General features: G+C 50.3%; 1 protein-coding gene across 3 annotated transcripts in view; it reads right to left on the minus strand.

Annotated features, from left to right (window-relative positions):
• LOC111153743 (ubiquitin associated and SH3 domain containing B) overlaps positions 1–17931 on the minus strand; it is a 136272-nt gene that overhangs the window by 15401 nt on the left and 102940 nt on the right. For all 3 annotated transcript variants that reach the window (XM_022512943.1, XM_022512945.1, XM_022512946.1), the window contains exons 3-10: positions 17510–17696; positions 15917–16115; positions 12994–13163; positions 8561–8769; positions 4521–4653; positions 3224–3344; positions 2464–2586; positions 945–1037 (exon numbers count right to left, since the gene is read on the minus strand). In XM_022512943.1, the coding sequence (XP_022368651.1) occupies positions 945–1037; positions 2464–2586; positions 3224–3344; positions 4521–4653; positions 8561–8769; positions 12994–13163; positions 15917–16115; positions 17510–17696 (1235 nt within the window). The remainder of the gene's footprint in view (positions 1–944; positions 1038–2463; positions 2587–3223; positions 3345–4520; positions 4654–8560; positions 8770–12993; positions 13164–15916; positions 16116–17509; positions 17697–17931) is intronic.

Raw genomic sequence — 17931 nt, forward strand, 5'->3', positions numbered from 1 at the left:
ACTTGTCCCTGCTGAACTTTCTGTATAATGCTTTTAGCCCAGTGTTTTAATATATAAAGTATCTTATTTTATTATTTATTTTAAAAGATATTATTTATTTGACAGAGTGTGAGAGAGGGAACACAAGCAGGGGCAGTGGGAAAGGGAAAACCAGGTTCCCACTGAACAGGGAGCCTGACGTGGGACTCGATCCCAGGACCCTGAGATCACAACCTGAGCTGAAGGCAGATGCTTAACTGACTGAGCCACCCAGGTGCCCAAAGTATTTTAATATATAAATGCATTCTGGTTTACTTAAGGAATGGAAGTCTCAAAGGAAGTGTCCATTCTTCTCTGGCTTGGCTAATTCTGGCTCATTCATTGGTTTGGTATAAGTGAATACTTACTCCACTCTGTTCCACTCTGTTTCTACTGGTTTTCCTTCCAGTGAAATGAGAGCAGAGATCCCTGTAACTCAAGCTTCCCCAGATTTTAGGGTGAAAGTTGAGTATCTTTATAGCAATGGTGCTTCTAAAGCCATCCAATTAACTACAGAAACAGGGACGATTAAGATTTGTAGATACTCAGGAGCACCGTTGCTATTATAAACAAGAAGCAAACAGAGCAGAGTGGGAGGAAATGATTTCACTGTTAAGAAAAAAAAAAATCACACGCTGTAGGCTCCAAATTATTGCCAGACAACGATATTTCACAAGCCTACCATTCATCCAAGAGGGCTTTACATTTTCAAGCAAAAAACGATCTTTATACCTCCTTTCATCTCATTTAATGCCACCAGAGTATGATTTGGGGATACTTGCAAAGATAGCTTCCAAAAGAATCACGGCTATAAATTCCACATTTGAAGCTTCCCATTGGCTAATGTCCCACAAGTCTAGGATAGTCTAGCTGTAGGGCTATCTGGAGGCAGGTGGATGGATTTGTGGACCTTTATGGCGTCTAACCTTTCAAGATGTTGTATGCAGTCTGCACGCAGCGCAGGGATGGGGAGCAGTAGACGTGGTCGATGATGGTGTTGCTCTCCAGTAAGGCTTCCCCTGCAACAGAACACAAAGAACAACCAGTTTGCTGGGTTTAGGCAGCCTCCGCTGGAGCTCCGCGTGGGAGCAGGCGGCAGGCAGACCCTGCAAACCTCCCTTTTCAGTGGGGGCTCACACACAGCTGGCATCGTTAGCTTGGTTTCCAAGACGCCCCTCCCCTCCCCGCCTTGTCTTTTTCTTCCCTTCTCTCTGGTGCTAACAAGCAGGAAAATATCCATCTAGGAGAGATGCAGAAACACGAGAATGCTCTGATTTCACACTTGTGATACAAACGAGTTGGTCTGTACTGTGACAGTTAGATCTTGATTTACTTTTATCCTGTACTAAACAAGGTCTCAGCCTGTTGTATTCTTAGATAACAGAGGTAAATCCCTATACCTGGTACTTTAACACTTTCCTCGTGGAACACCCTTCTTTTCTCTACTGGTTAAAGTCTAAACACCTTACTATGAAGGGGTACGGTCTTCTGTGAACTCGTCTTTATCCAGCTCACCAGCCTTACCGCGTGTGGCTCACAAGCAGTGTTCTACAAAAAGAGTTTGCTTTCTAAGTCCTTTCGATGCTATTTTTCATGTCTATGACTTCTTTTTCTTTTTTTTTTTTTTTTGATTTTATTTATTTGACAGATCACAAGTAGACAGAGACACAAGGAGAGGTGGGAGGAAGGCTCCCTGCTGAGCAGAGAGCCCGATGCGGGGCTCGATCCCAGAACCCTGAGATCATGACCTGAGCCAAAATGTAGAGGCTTAACCCAACTGAGCCACCCAGGCGCCCCACATGTCTGTGACTTTATGTTGTTCTCTCCTACGCTCTGGGTTCTTCTCTGCCCAAGTGACTTCTCCACTCTTCTGTGCGTTTTTTAATGGTCTCCTAATACTCCGTGCCCGGTTCTATTTCTGAGTATACTCGGCCTGTATGATATTTATCCACTGATAAGTCTGTTTCCCCGAGGGTGGGGGCCCTCGCTTGGATCCCCAACACCTAGCACAGGACCCTGCACGAAGTAAGTGGTCAGTGACTGCGTGACATGACTGCACGGGACACGGCTGCTGTCTCCGCCGGGCAGGTATGGAACAGACCTGCAAAGAACTGACCCTCTTCAAAGGGTCCCCTTGGCCTCTCTATACCCAGCCCCTGCAGGCTTCTCTCCTCTGCACCCCTGCTCTAGAAGCTGACCTTGCCCCATCCCTGGGTCATATGGCCCTCAAGGGATCACACCTCATTCACTTGGGTAAACCAGCCCAGTGCCTAGCACAGTGTTCTGAACTTCATGGTTACGTAATAAATCCCTTTTGAACTGGGGAAATAAACTGCTGGCAGGAAAGTTGTAGAAAGCCATACAGAGTGTCCTGGCATGCCCACTGGAACCAGTCTTTGGAAGAAGTAACCAGGAAAGACTGCGTAATCAGTTCAGGACACTTACCCACCAGTCTTGCCTGCATACATCCAAACACGGTGATCGGGGCATCTTTCTCGTAATCCCGGAAACCACCACTCCGCTGAGGTAAGCTATGAGGCATGTTCAGGTTGGTGCGTATGTAGCGGCCTGGCCAAAAAAAAAAAAAAAAAAAAAAGGCAGAGAAAGGATGACTTTGTTTTCCTTAGGACTTTTGTTGCTGAACCTCAGAGCCCCCCATTTCCATTCCTTTTGGGCCAAAGAAACAGAAGTGAACTTTCTAGAAAACACTGAAGCGGACACTTCCTCTGGTAGAGTCTTGACATCTATGCCTGCATTTGTTGACGATGTGACGAGAGAGAGTTTTTAAGTGAAAGAAAGAGCCACACGCTTTAAAGCAGGAGGATTCTGGGATATACCAGCCACTCAATCTTAGACGCGCCACTCACATGGAAAGGGAGCCAAAAGGAGCCAGGGTGACTTAATGGAGGGACTTTCTGGCCACAGAGTCGGGACACTTGTCTCTGCCTCTGCCAAATGACCATGGGAAGACGTTTGCTGTCTTTGGTGCCTGGTGTCCCAGTTTACGGAATGGGGACAAGAACACCTACCTCTTCACTAACACTCAAGACCAGGGGGAAGAATGTACCCTGTAACAGATGATAGACATTTCCTCTAGCTTGTGGAACAACCCTAAAGGACTCCATCTAGACAAATGCAGCGTCACTCTGCCCCCTAGAGGCCATGATAGGTATGCCAATGCCAAGCAGGTCAACTACCCACTCACCTTTGGCATCAAAGCACTGGGAGAGCCAGTACTTCCCAAACACGACATCCATCCTCTCACCGTGCCGACACACAAAGAGGCATCTCTTCTGAGGGCCGGGCTGGCTATTAACCCTCAGAGGCTGCAGAGAGAGAGAGAGAGAAAGGCTATTAGTGGGGAAAGCATATAAGAAAGTGAACACGTGCCAGAGCTGCCAGAGGAGCAGAGCCGAGTTCTAGAACAAGTTCTGCCAGCGCAGGACTTGGACACATCTCGGAACTACCTGGAATTTATGTTGGCCTGTCTGCACATGGGGGCACAAGGACAAAGACCGTTAGTTCTACAGCTCCAAGGGAGAGCTGGCCAGTAGGTCAAGCGAGCCATCCAGTCCTCCCCCAAAGGGATACCTGATCAACAACTTCAGGGGGCGAGGACTTTTATCACAAAAGTGTCTGCCTCACCTCTAACACAGGGTGGTGAGACCATAGGGGTGGATGGTCTCCCCCAGCTTGGCCCCTTCTGATCCCACTTTTGGTTCTGTTGTCTGACTACATGTGTGCTGGTGTTCCCAGAAACCATTCAGGGAGGACACTGGCTCCCTCTGAATGATGAAATAGGTAGGTCTAGTCCAAGGCATGTCCAAATGACTTCAGGTTCTATAACTGCTGGGTGGATCCTTGTAGACGCTTCTGTGTTCCTTCTTGTTGATAGCTGGCTAGTCCCAGCTTCCCTGGTGCGGCCAACACTTTTTGTATTTGCTGCCAGGTAGCTGCCCCGCCAGGGTTAGTATATGGGATCGTGCCATGATCCTTCCCATTTCTTCTCTTACTCATCCCTAATTCAAGCCTGGGCTCCAGCCAATGTGATCTAGTCTCTTGCCCCCCAACTTGCTTTTGTCTCTATTTTCAGAAGGATCCCCACCCCCTACTCCTCCATTCTGCGATGCTCCTGGCGTGTACTAAGCACTCAGACATACGTGAGCCCTCACCATGTGCCAGGCGCTGGGCTAAGAGCTTTATTTTCTTTAATGTCACAGTGGCTTCTGAAATAGAACTCTTACGACTTTACAGATAACGTGTCCTGTTTGCAGATCCACCTTTTCGACGAGTCGAGACCCAGGTGCGGTAGGCGCTGTCCGTTCTCCCCACGTGACTCCTCTAGCTTTACATCTCTGTGTATCTTTTATAATTTTGTGCCCTTTCTCCCCAAGAGATCGGGGACCATTTCGGGCCTTGAGGGCAAGCCTTCCCACTTAGCAAGTAAGTGCCCAGTGAATCCCGAGTAGAGCTGAGGCCATGACCCCACGGGTCAGCGTTACCTGCGTGGGCTGGCAAATGATGGTCAGGGGCGCCGTCTCCCCCAGGCCCTGGTCCTCATACTGTCGCCTCTCCAACACACCGTCACCGAATGAGAGCGCATTAGAAGATGCTGTGTTTAAGATCGAATAAGACCTGCAGGGGAAGATAAGGAAGATGGTTACTGGTTTGGCCAGAAGTCACCAGCATGTCACCCTTGGGCTCAACAGGAGTGTGGGCATGAGCAGGAAGCACGCCCTGGGCGACAAGCTGGGGGCAGGGTTCTTACTCCCTCCACCACTTGGCCTGTAGTGCCCAATGACCAAGGAAGCCTTAGGGCTGTTCTCCCCTCTTCCACCTTCTTCCCTCGCCCCACCGCTCTCCCTGTCTTAATAATACCTCCAACGAGATGATGAAATTGAGAACTGTTTCAGAGGAGGCCATTCTACCAGATGTATAGAGCCGTGAGCCAAGAACTCTCATTGCTGGGTGTGACGCTGACTACAGAAGCCCCAACGAGGTCTCGCTGACAGCAGGGGCAGCAAATTAGGCCACATTCAAATTACTGTGATTAACGAGGCCTCCAGAAAGCTTTATCTAATCAACACTGCCCTGTAAGTATGGTCGTGAGGCAAATCCCTCGAAGATCTCCTCTGCCTGCCCGAGCAGTGTTCAAGGGAGAGCGTTTACGTTTTCAATTTCCTGCTTTGTTATAACGAGGGTGGCCGTTCATTTGAGTCTCCTCAGCACCGTCTTGGTTTGTACCATTAACCCCATCCATTCAGGAATATTAAGTGTTAACACAGGTGTAGGCTTTGAAATTCATCTTGGAAAAGAACTTTTTAGATTCAGCAGTATAATAAAGCCGACCAGTTGTGACGCCAAGAGTTTTTTAAATGCTCTGACTTTTAATAATTTTAGGACCCCCTCCCCTCTCTGAAGGACCCCCTTTTGTGTCTGTACAGCGACCTGTCCCTACTTCCACACAAGGGTTTCAGAAGCTTCCTACCCTGAAAAAGAGATATGTCAGCCCTCGCGCCTATCAGAATCGCCAGGGGAGCTTTAAAAAAAAAAAAAAAAATACATGTCTGAGCCCCACTTATCAGAGACTGTGATTCAGCAGGTTTGGGGTGCCCGGGAGGGGGGACCTAGCCGGCGGCACCAGCCAGTGTGGGGTGCAGCCTGAGGGACCTAGTGAAAAAATTAAGCAACCACAGACAAAGAAAATCTAGTGCCGCTCGCAGCCTGATGGACAGGCGCTCTCCTTTGTAAACATCACCGTTAAAGAAATTCAGTTTCACTGTCTGATTCATCAAAGCTTCAGGGCCTGAAATGTCTGGATAGATGGCATCGTCTTGACACCCGGCTTGTACACGTCCCTTAATTTTCTTTCCTTTATTATAGCTATGAAGACACTGGCAGAATCCCTTCTCTCTGTCTCTCCTTCAGCTCCCTTGGCAAGGAGAATGCCAACCTCCTTCTCTTCTCAAGTGTCGTCGTAATCAAAGGACCTGACTCGCTCTGAGACGGTCTGGTGCTGTCAGTTCCAGAAGACAAAAGGCAGAGGCTTTATGCTGAGAGCAGCGGAGGGAGGAAGCTGAAGCCTGATACCCAGGACATCTTCTCAAGTACTGGGGGTGGGGGGGTGCTGGCACATCCCTAGGCCACATCAGTCCTGTGGGTAAAGCCCGGAAGGACCAGCCGGCCCCTCACCCACAATGCAAGGGACATGATGGGGCTTCACCAACTACAAAGCATCTCGAGACACTTAGAACCAGGCAAGATGCCCCAACAGAAGGGTGGTGAGAGAGATTTTCTTAGAAGGGACTTAGAAATGAGAAGAATGACAGGGCCGAAAGAAAGGGCTGCGAAGGGTAACTGACCCCAAGTCCCTACTTGTTGCTTGGATCCCCTCTGCAACTTCCCATCAAGGCAGCCATTTTGGAGCACTTCCGGGGGCTTTATCCCCTCAAGGCTGACTTTGGTTAGTGGGGAAAGAGAGAGAAGATCTGTCTTATAGGGAGCCTCCTTAGGTCATTTCTGCTTCTGGGGTTAAACAGGAAAGTGCAGTTCTTCTACAGGATCACCTCTGTGGAAGAGACATTTGACAAGCATGTTGGAGAGGACTGGAAAACACAAGTTGGAAAGAAAAGAAAAGATAAAAACCCATAGAGCTGATGGCTTCTTAGGTTCAGTGCTATTATCTATGTGGTACTGATCAATGTCAAGTTAAGTCCTTTCTTGTCTTAACACCCCTATGTGGTAAAGGCAATTCTCATCTCCATCTTCCAGATTAACGAACAGGGGCTCAGAGAGGTAATGTAACTTGGCCGAGGTCACATAGCTTTTGAGTGGGACTGTTAGGAACTGAACCCAAGCCTACAGGAACAAACACTCAAATTCTTGATGGTAGTGTCCTAACAGTTAGTAGTACTTCCCACTCTGAGCAGCCTTGGCTATGGCAGCTGAGAGTTTCACCTCAGACATGGTTCCCAGGGTGCTCTCCTTGCTACTGATCTCTCCAAATAAAAGGAGAGGACACGCAAACCTCCCCATGGTCCCTGGACCAGTGTCCCCATGTTTTGGCCCGAGCTCTAATTTGGATGGGAGCAGATCTGGAAACACCGATCTGAAATGGGTCAGCAGGGCTTCTCACATAGACTTTTCGCCCACGTACGGCCTGACTTTAAAAAAAAAAAAGTGGTCTGGGAAACACCGATCTGAAATGGGTCAGCAGGGCTTCTCACACAGACTTTTCGCCCACGTACGGCCTGACTTTAAAAAAAAAAAGTGGTCTGGGCACCGTGTATCCTCAGACAAACCCTCTGAGACCTCCCTGTACCTATGTGTGTTGTGCTTCACTTGTTTTTACGGGCATGACGTGGTGACTTTGAAATCCAACTTAGATTTCTGAAAAACCAAAATGTTTGGGGACTGTGAGGCAGCTCTGACCTCCCGGTTGTGCCACAGAACGCTCCTGGGCAGGGGTGGGGGTGGAGGGTGGGCTAGGGGGGAGAGGAAGGAATGGCAGGGCAGGGGATCATTCCGGAAGAAGAAGATGTTTCCCACCTCTGGGTGTGTGGTTTGCCTGCCTGCTGCTAACTAGGGTAGAGAGTCTACTTGTCTTTTCTCCCTCCAAGCAAAACGCTCGCTGAAACGGCCCCTCTCTGCTTCTCTTTTACGGCAGTAATGATAGCGTTCGACACCCCACGCAGCTGGTGCTCCCCGCTCCCGGCTCACAGCCACTTTGGCATGTGGCAGGAGGGAGGAGAGACGAGCCAGCGTGCGCGCCCTGGCAAGATGCCCCAGTACGCTGGGGAAGGGCTGGCTTCGAGCTGCTCCGATTAAGAAAGAGAAGGTGCCTCTCGTCCCTCTTTTATCTGTCCAGACAAAGCTGGCCATCTGACACAGGCTGCTTGGAACATGGGACCAGTTTGGTCTGGGGGCAAGACAGGAGGGAGGGGCTGGGTGGACAGTTATCCCTCTAAAGAAGACTAAGGGCCACCATGTGTCTTTTCAAGGTTCCGGCATTGCCCATTTCCTGAGACAGTCTCTCTCATCTGGGCATTCATGTGCCCAAGGCTGGGGACTTGCTCAGGGTCGCCCAACAAGCGAGGGGCAGGTAGGTCTCCTGATCCTTGCAAACCCTATCACTCCTGTCCTGGCCGGCGTGATGGCAACTTGCCCCGCTGTTCTGGGGAGTCAGACCACTCTAGAGCAACGACCCAGGACCAAGGGTACAGAAGCCCAAAGACCATGAAGTCTCAGTGCTGGCATGACCTATACTTTCCCCCAAGAGATGGTCCTTCTAGCTGCCTGCATGCCATCTCTGATCAGGAACTGAGACCGCTTCATCAAGTGGGGCCGGCAGAGAGCAGGACAGCGGATCCATCCGTCATGATCCCCTGCCCGGAGTCAGCCCCTCCCGAATGCCCTGAACCAAGAGCTTTCTGCCCCCACGAACTCCTCTCCTGTCACGGCTGCCCTGTGGGTCCAGGCTCACGTCTGTTTCCCTGCCCCGTTCTCCCAGGCTGCGGCGGGCGAAGAACACGAGTCTGCTCACCCATGAAATATCCAAGTGCTGCACTCATCCGCCTTGGTAATGTAGTTCTCGGGCAGGAGTCCTGAGCAGCCGGTGGTTAGGGACGTACCGTAGATCCAGCCCTCACTGGTGCTGGTCTGCTCCATCGGAGACATGAAGATGAAGTCCCCGGGGGTCAGCTCGAGCTCGTCATCATTTTGTGGGGTGTAGGGGTAGATCACCTGTAATGTCTGAAAGAGGGAGGAGCGAGGCCCCCATGTGACCCAGAGCGCGTGGCCCGGGGCATGTCTGTGCGTCCTGCTTTAATGGCGCACACATCCAGATGCTGACATTTACGGGAGCCCCTGGGGTCTGCCGGCTCAGAGCAGATTTGGACTCAGATCAGAAAATGTGGTTTTTTGTATTTTTTTTCCCCTGGGGTATTGTGGATGTGTGCCTGGAGCTACTGGATGGCTCCAGACTTCCCCTCTGGCATGTCTTTCTTCCTGTTGGGACTCAGATACAGTTTTTAGGCACTGATCTTCAAGCTCTGTTAAGCGGCTAGACCAATGGGGTTGGACCTAGTTTCCCCTTCTCCATCTGCAGGGGAAGGCACCGTCGCAGACACTTGAAACCTCACTCGTGGAAAGTCGGTCTTCCATATGGGGGTTACAGATGGTCTGGGTGGAGACACTCTCCTTGGAGGAAGGCTTTGGGACTGATGCATTTCCCTTTATAGGTAACTCTGGGGCTGACACAAGACAGTCTCTGCCTTCAAGGAGCTGTCCCTAAATCTGCATGACTCACAAAGACCTTGAAAGAAAAATATCTTTCACAGCCATCGATGTGTACGTCTGGGCAACCAGCTTTCACCAGGGAACAGATGGAGACCGCGTGTTTCTTCTCTGGGCTCGGAAAGAGCCTTCAGAGCCAACCACAGACCATGCTGCTTGGCTGATTTGATTTTTTGCCTCCTTTCTTGGGATATATAAATGGCATCGGCATGAAGATACTTTGGAAAAAGTATTCCTACTTTTTTCATTAAGAGCAAGGGCCCTCAGTAGTTAGGACAATATTTCCTATGCTATTTATGTCACCTGGGACCCAAAAATGGAGACGCCTAAACAGCCTTTCCTGCAGTCTTGAAGTCATGAGTGGTAGGGCTAACTATTCTGGTTCTGCCTCCAAGTTTTTAACGTTGTCTGGCCTCCCTTTCCTCATCTGTAGAATAATGCCTAGACTATAAACGTTACTGAGACAATCTAAGAAAACTCTTTATAGGACAAAGCCCATACCCAGAAGGCGCATAATTATGTCTCTTGAACCATGACACTTGATTTTCCTTCTAGCCAGACTCCTGGACTGTGTGCCTGTGAGCTCACCAGCATGCCGGTGTCTGTCAGGGAAACCCATCAGAACACGCTATAAAGAACTTCCTTCTGGAATTCTCTAAGGAAAGGCATTGGCAAAAAGACATGACTGTGTGAAAACGCACAGGATTCAATTGTACCACTGGATTATGATTTTTTTTCCTTTCGCTTAGTGCACCTGTTCCTTTCCCTACTCTCCAGAGTCTTACAGCTCCAGATCTTTGCCCCCTGTTTGCCTCCTACTCCTTCCCCTGTCCTCCGCCACGTTCGTGCACGAACTGCCATTCCAAACTAGCCAGGGAGGTTTTCTGCAGGGCTGTGAAAACAGCTTAAAAAGCAAAACAAAACAGAGCAACTCTCTGAGCTAGGTATGTGATGAGGCACCAAAAGGAACACTCCTTTTCCTGGAACAGGGTGGAGAGAGGCACCAAACCATGGGGGAGCAAGTCGAAACTCATGTCTCTTAGAGACTTGAGCATAGCATAGTTTTGACTAATTATGTCTTTAGCCGAGAAGTGTCTTTCCTTTGAGAGACTCAGGAAAGTGACTTCAGACGAGAACTCATTCCTCCTCTCACTTGGTGCGGGGTGAGTATACTATCTCCAGGGAAACTGAGGCACAGCAAAGGTACAGAAGAGACTGTGTGTCCTAAGCAGAGGGTAGTTAGACCACGGGGAGCTTTGACTTATTGAATATACAATAAAATAAGACGTTGCAGCAAATCTAAAATTACAACCAGCACAGCCCATTCCACTCACCAAAAGCACATGCAAAAGGTCAGCCTATGTTCGAGAGCTGCGGAACGCGTGCCTACTTGTGCCCTGCATTATCTACTTATTTTTTTTATGCTTAGCGCTAACCTGTGAGAATTGTTGAGTCTATCTCAAAGATGTTTTTTTCTCCCCTCGTAAGGGGCAGCCCTATGTGATTGTAGGAACCTAACACCGCGTTCAAAGCTCCTTGTGTCCCTTGTAGCCACAGAAATTCTGCGCTGTCGGGACCTTTCCATTATCTTCTTCAGGAGTCCATGTGACAGCAGCCGTCCAGCAAAATATTATCACCATTGTACGCATGAGACGGCCAAGGATGGGTGTGTTCTAGAAGTGTTGGATGGATGGGACCCTGATGACCGCCAAAGGGGTGGAGCCAGGCTCCACAGCCACATGTGCTGTGTGTGTAAAACGCTGTCCTTCCTCAGACTGGCTTGGCCTGGAGACCCGGCGTGGCCCCACGCGGTCACTAACACGGAAGACTACGGGACGTACAAGTAGGCATCTGCGAGTCCAAATCAAAGTGGGAGCCAGCAGAGGGATGAGCCGTGGATGCTTTCCTGTGCCTGGCTTGCTGAGTGCCCTTGTCCAAACCATTCTCCTCCTCTGGTCATCTGTTGCCTCCCCGGCACCATCAATCAAACCTGCCTCCCGGGGACAGAAGGCGGCAGGCGAGAAAGGGTGTTTCTAAGCAGGGGGGCTCAGGTAAAGCCAAATGACCTCCGAGAGCGAGCTGTATCAGCAGGAACAGTAATAAATGAGCTTTTACAAATAAGAGATAAAAGAGGCCAAGTTATTTTTAGAAAATACTTCACATGGGCACTTGCTGCCTCTTTCCCTCAGTGCCAATGGAGCAGAATGTGGGTCAGGCAGAAAAGCAATTACCCTTCGAGTTAACTGGAGGGCAGTGTTGATTAGAAGATATTCCTTGTAAAATTCCATTGCCGCCGCCTTTCTCCTAGAAAGGTGACTTCTCCCGGCCCATCTGCATGCAACCCTTGACTTTTTTGTCCTTCGTCCTTGTGAGGAGCCCAGTCAGCCATACCTCCCTCGTTATATTTAGGGCTCATCCTAAGCAATTCCAGGAGTTGTCAGAATTCTTAAGTAAGATCAAGCCCAGTCTCCTTGTTGTATCTTTCCAGAAACTTCCACCAACTGACTTGGAAGGAAGACACAACATTCCCGTCAGCAGCGTTGGTCAAAGCTACATGTCCCTGACACAGGCCCTCACCTTTGGTTCATGGGTTGGCTCTTCTCACTTCCAAAACAGTGATGAGATCAGCTGGGCTAGAGCGAGAGCCCAACTGTTTTTCATATTTAAAAAAAAAGTCTAACAGGTTTAAAAAAAGCTACATAAACTGACAAAAGTACCAGTCCTTTTGCTGTTGAAAAATCGGGAAACAAATTAAATACGGTTTCATAAATGTAGTTAAATTGGATGACAAGTTTTTCATCAAACTATGGTTTTTTGGTTTTTAAGATGGGTTGCTTGTCTTTATTATTTGGGATCGCTGGGCTCTGGCTTCAGCTCTGGTCCTAAAGTGCTAGTTAGCCTTGAATCAGAGAGTTACTCTCTTTGGACCTCTGGTTCTCCTTCAGGAAAATAAAGGGCAATATTACTCTTCAGTGTCACAGGCTTGTCCTGGAAATCAATATTCATTCGCTCAAAAGAAGGATGGTAGGGTTATGCCAACCTTTCCACACGCGCTGGGAGTCAGTGGTCCCCCTCCTGCCTCCCAGGGGACACACACAGACTGTCTCAACATGTGGCCTCTGTTTTTATGTCATGTTTCTATTGTTTCCCCCCGTGCTGGACTCAAACTCCTTGAGGACAGGACCATGTTTTAAAATTCTAGTATGTTCCATGGTAACTTATATGCCATTGATACTCAACAAATATCTGTTAATTATGTGTTTGCAGTTTTTTGTCTTTTTTTGGTTTTTTGGTACTTCTGTATTCTTCTTACCTAAGGTCTGGATGAGGTCTTTCATGAACACCGTGAATTTATAGAATTAAAATGTTGCCAGTATACTTTCCTATCCTCCCATTTCATTTCTGTTTCAGTCCAGGAAGTTTGGCAGGGCAGAGAGAACAATGGGGACAGTATGCAGATGAGTCACTTGGGACCCAGGGAGGAGGGGTGCAAGCTTCAAGCTTCCCAGGGAGTCAGGCAGAGCCCGGAGAAAACTGTGGGCCAACCGACTCCTGGTCTGGTGCTCACTACACTGCTTTCCTTTGGTACCCATCTCCCTGCAGCAGTGGGCCACAAGTGCTCCCGGTTCACACAGCACCCCCGCTTCTCTGGTAGGGTCAGGAGCCACGGGGAGACATTACCTCATGGTTCGCGAACCGGATATCTCGCGAGAATATGGTGGCCACCCAGTCGCAACCTAGTTTGACATCGATGTTCTGGGCTAGCTTCTCCAGGGTGGGTAAATGGCTCGCTTGGAAGTGGTAAGCCAGGGTGACGTGCAGCTGCTTCTTATGAGGTTCCACATGGACTTCTGGAAAAAGGAAGGAAACCAGTATTAGAATGTGGCCATCACAGCCATGGCGGAGACCTGCCCTGGTCAGTTCTGCCTCCCAAGTGACAGAGGAGGGAGTCCCTCAGCCAGGTGAAACCTGTTTCCCTCCTTCACGGCGGCAGAATGAGGGGAGAGGAGTGTGGAAAAGACCCTGAATCAACCTACAATCTGAGAGGCGAAAAGCCACTCATTCAGCTCTTCTGCAGGAACCATGCATCAGCTGAGGTCACCGAGGGGTTGGCTTTTCCTCCTCTCCCACTGGTTATCACAGCCCACCATTCAGAAGAGGAAACCGAGACATAGAAGGATGAGCTGATTGATGTAGAAACAGAGATTATGTCCTTACTGGGGGGCCAGAGCTGTATCACCCTCATGTTGAAATCAAGTCTCTTAGCTTCTGGACAGCTCCGATGGAGGAACCAGAACTGGAGGAAGAAGATGGAATATTTTCAAAGTCTCAAACAGCACTTCCCAGCAGCATTTGGGCAGAATTAATTCTTTGCTGTGGGGGCTCTTGTGTGCACTGGGGGGGGGGGTGTCTTTAAGCACATCCCTGGCCCCTACCCACTAGCTTCTGGTAGCACCCCCCGCGTTGTGGCAAGCAAAAAGGACTCCAGACATTGCCACACGGCCCCTGGGGGATGAAATCTCCCCGACTGAAAACCACTGGCTTGAAGTATCCAGACTATTATTCTAAGACCCCGTGGGTAATAAAAGAAACCAACCTACCTACCCAAGGCAATGGATTTTATTTCTCCTTTGTACATCTCTGCGTGGGGTAGATCTGTCTACTATCTAAGCTAGAACACCGCAGAAGATTCAACCAGAGGGGACATAGGGAATTTGAGAAATTAAGGGGCTTGCTCATGTCTCACGGAGACAGAAGTACCGGTTACATCTCTCTGTTATGCTACGGTGGATTTCTCTAGTTTGAAGTCCCATGAGACAAGGGCTTTCTGGGTCCTGTTCACAATGTATGCCCCGCGCTCAGCACCATACGGGCTTTTAGTATTTGTAGATGATTGAATACACATGCACGGAACTCCTTAAACCACCCAGGATGAAGAAACTAAATCTACTTGCTAAAGGAATCTGGGTCTGCCAAAAACACTCTAGAATACTGAGGATTAAGTTCTAGGGCCAAGATGGGATGGCCAGCTCTGCACAAAAAGGAGGTAAGGAGCAGGAGCAGCTGCACAGGGCAAGGCCATGCAGTTCTCCAAGTCACCACCAGGGGGCCGCACAGGGGCAGGAAACCCAGAAGGTCAGGTTCTTCTAGAGAGTGGCCACAGCTCTGCAAGAGAAGACGGCCCTCCCGCACCCTACAAAGAAAGGGAGCGAGGGCCTCCTGTCTCTGGCTCATGTGCCTTCAGAATCTTGGCCACAGACCTGGCCCATACCTGCTTTACGCATTTGTGAAGGATTTGGGTTTTGTGGCTACAACACCAGTTTTGGGTCTTGTGGGAGTTTTTGTGGTTTTGTTAATAGCTACTGTGGGATGAAAAAGAGCCATTTCCCTGAGTTAGAGGGATAGGAACAGGAAACAATTTGCCTCTCTATTATGTTATTTCACTGAAATATTAAGCTAGGAGATAACGGGCTCCAGGGACATCAGAAGACAGAGTCTGGGCCCTGGGAAGAAGGCGTGCCTGGGGAGGGCCTCTAACGAGGCCCGGTTCCCCGAGTAGAAGAGGTACCTCTGGGGTGGTGGGGCAGGGGTGGGCCCTGGCCAGCTCTGGGCTTCCTCCAACGTTGGAGTCAATGCTCAGATTCAGCTGTACCTCCCACACGCAGCTCGGGCTCGGCACAGTCCTCTGCACACACCCTGGCCCTTCCTCCCTTCCTGCCTGGGTTCACACTGCCTGCCCCCACCTCTGCTGTGGCAAGCTTCACTGATAAACACAGAGTGGTCCCCAATAAATCCCCGTGATCTCCCTCCAGGGGGCCAACAGGGAACCACCCCCGCCAGCGCCTCCCTCCCTCTACCCGACAGTCTGTCCCACTGCAGCAAAGCTCTCCTCGACCTAAGCGGGCTCGTCTACCGGCAGACAGGACAGCGTCGGCAGCTTCTCCCATTTGTCCCCTTCCCATGCCTCCTGCCTCTACGTCAGTGCGCGTCCCGAGTCCCTCTCTACGCTAATTCCTCCGACAGGAGACCTCAGCTGACTGGAACTGAGAGCTGCCATGGGAAGAGGAAGAAACGTCTGGAAGGAGTGACGTTTTGGGGCAGGCTGCTGAGGCTTCAGGGACCCATCTCATGGGTTTCTGCGAGTTGTGGACATTGGCTAAGTGGATTCATTATTTGATACTAAGTGGTTCCCCTCAGCTCACTGTGCGATCCCACCACCCAAGCACAGCCCTGGGTCCTCACAGAGTGAGCCGGGAGACCCAGGCAAATGCCTGTCCGAGGGGGAGGTTGTGCGGGAAGGTTCCTTGACTCTGAACGGGAAACACGGTGTAGCTACAAAGGTTGCATTTAGTTCAGTGTGTCACAGCCAATTGTGTGCCTTTAACTTCGGTGTCGGGGCAGGCCCTGGACGTTCTCTCAGGAGGCTTAGCAGAACAGTAGCTGGTTTTTTTAAAAAAGGGGGCAAAGAGGCAAAGGCTGCTGCAGGAAAGGGTGGCATTCCTGCAGGACCCCGAGGCTCCCAGCCCCAGCCTGCCCCTCCATACCTTCCTCCCCCTTTCCTTCCCAGTTTTTTGGTTCCCAGGACCCAGGGCCATTAGCTCACCGGTTTTAGACGCAGCCTCTGCGGCAAAGTCAGCGGCAAACTTCTTGAGGACCTCTGCGCTGTCTTCCTTCACGAAGAGGCCGATGAAGTTGGAGGAGGTATAGAGCTCCAGGGGCAGCGGGGCCGAGAACTTGCACTTCCAGCGACTGACCGTGGTCTGCAGGGCTTCCCCCAGGGCATCCACCTTGCTGTCCTCACACTGGCAGGGGAAGACAAGACGCTCCATTCAGAGGGGAGAAAGAGGTCTACTGCTCCAGAGCTCATGGTCTCCTCCACCTGGAGCTGGAGGCATCCTGGCTGGGCTCAGGGGTACAGAAGCTGGGCGGGGCGTGGGGAACAGAAGATTTGGTCCATTGTGTAATTTGCCAGTAAGATCATCCAGCAGAAGGGGAGGAGGGAACGCGCCTGGAGAGCACAGCATCCCAGGGTAAAGGGTGTGCCTTCCACGGCCTCCCATCATCTGTGACATTTCTATCCCTTCTAGACGACTGGAAATTGACTTGACTGTCAGTCCCATGATAGTTGGGAAGAATGGGGCTCAGAGAGCTGTGACGTCATCCTCCTACCCTCTTTGGAGCACTGGGTGGGGAAAAAAAAAGAGTGTCTCTAGAACTCTGAATGCTTTTGAGAAAGATCCTGGGATGACTAAGAGGAAGTGGTAATTATTTTAATTTTCAAAGTGAACGGTAAGAAAGAAGGTGTTAGGAACACATTTTTTACCTTAAAGAGACAGAGAAAAGCTGGGGGGAACATACCTCAAAATGATTTTTTGGAAAATGTTGTCTTAACACGCTCCCGTCCTGCCTCCTCTTTAACATAACTGGATAAACCAGTTCTGCTCCTTCTCCACAGCAAACCAAAGTAGATGAAATGTATTTATATTTATTATGGTGAGGGGGATTTAATTTAGTTATTAAGTAAGGCCTGTGATGGCTGGGATGTAGATTAGGTGACCATGGCAGGTCACAGGTATCATTTTTTTTTTTTAAAGATTTTATTTATTTATTTGACAGAGCAATAGAGAGAGAGCACAAGCTGGCAGAGGGAGAGAGAGAAGCAGCTCTCTGCTGAGCAGGGAGCCCAGTGCTCTATCCCAGGACCCCGGGATTGTGACCAAGGTCACAGGTATCTTTGCTGTCTCTGGAAAGATCTGGTGAGACAGACCTGTGGACAGTGTCTGTCCATGAGGCTAAGGTCACCTCCGCCTGTCTGTAGAGTACATCTGTCATTCCCATCTCATATCTACTCGTACAGTGGACAAGAGTGGACACTGCCTTCGTTTCATGGCTGTGGCTGCCTGTCCGAGTCCTGACTCAGTGGGTCAGGCTTGCCCCTGGAGTCCAGCAGTCATCATGGTGGCTCATCAGACCTGCGGTGCTCCAGGGCCTCAGTAGGTCTTAGAAAGAGGAGCGAGTGAAAGGAGCCATGGACCTTACTCATTCCGAGCAGGGCCATCCAAGCCGAGGAGCCCGTGACTCTCCCACCAGCTGTCTGGGGGGCTCCTGACTCTGGTTCCAGGTTGCGAGGCGCTGGCGGGAGTAAGGCAGCCAGGCTCCCCATGGTGGGGGGTTGGGGGGGTGGTCTGTGACTCACCATGAAGAACTGGCAGAGGGTGATGTGTGGGAAGATGTTGTGGGCCTTGTTCTTCCCGCAGATCTGCTTCGACTGTTGCCAAAAGTCGGAGAGCTTCTGTGCTAAGGGGCCGGTGGGTCGGAGGTAGAGGACATACTCCCGGGGCAGGGGGTCATCCAGGAAGGGGTCGCCAACATGAGAGAACAGCCTGCCAGAGAGAGAGAGAGAGAGAGAAGGGAGCCAAGCAGGCCCCACATGAGAACAACGGAAGGGAAGGAAGACCCAGAGACAGATCCGTATGCATGCTCCATACCCCAGGCTCTGCCAAGGGGGTACTTTTTGTGCTTTAAAAACCCATCCCTCAAAGCTCATATGGCATGACCAACTCTTAGATGTCTTACTGCAACCACATCCCACAACTCCCTCCAAAATCCTAAAGTCAC

The sequence above is a fragment of the Enhydra lutris genome, unplaced genomic scaffold (genome assembly GCF_002288905.1).
Source record: "Enhydra lutris kenyoni isolate GAN:26980312 unplaced genomic scaffold, ASM228890v2 scaffoldscaffold34, whole genome shotgun sequence".
NCBI classification, from domain to species: domain Eukaryota; kingdom Metazoa; phylum Chordata; class Mammalia; order Carnivora; family Mustelidae; genus Enhydra; species Enhydra lutris.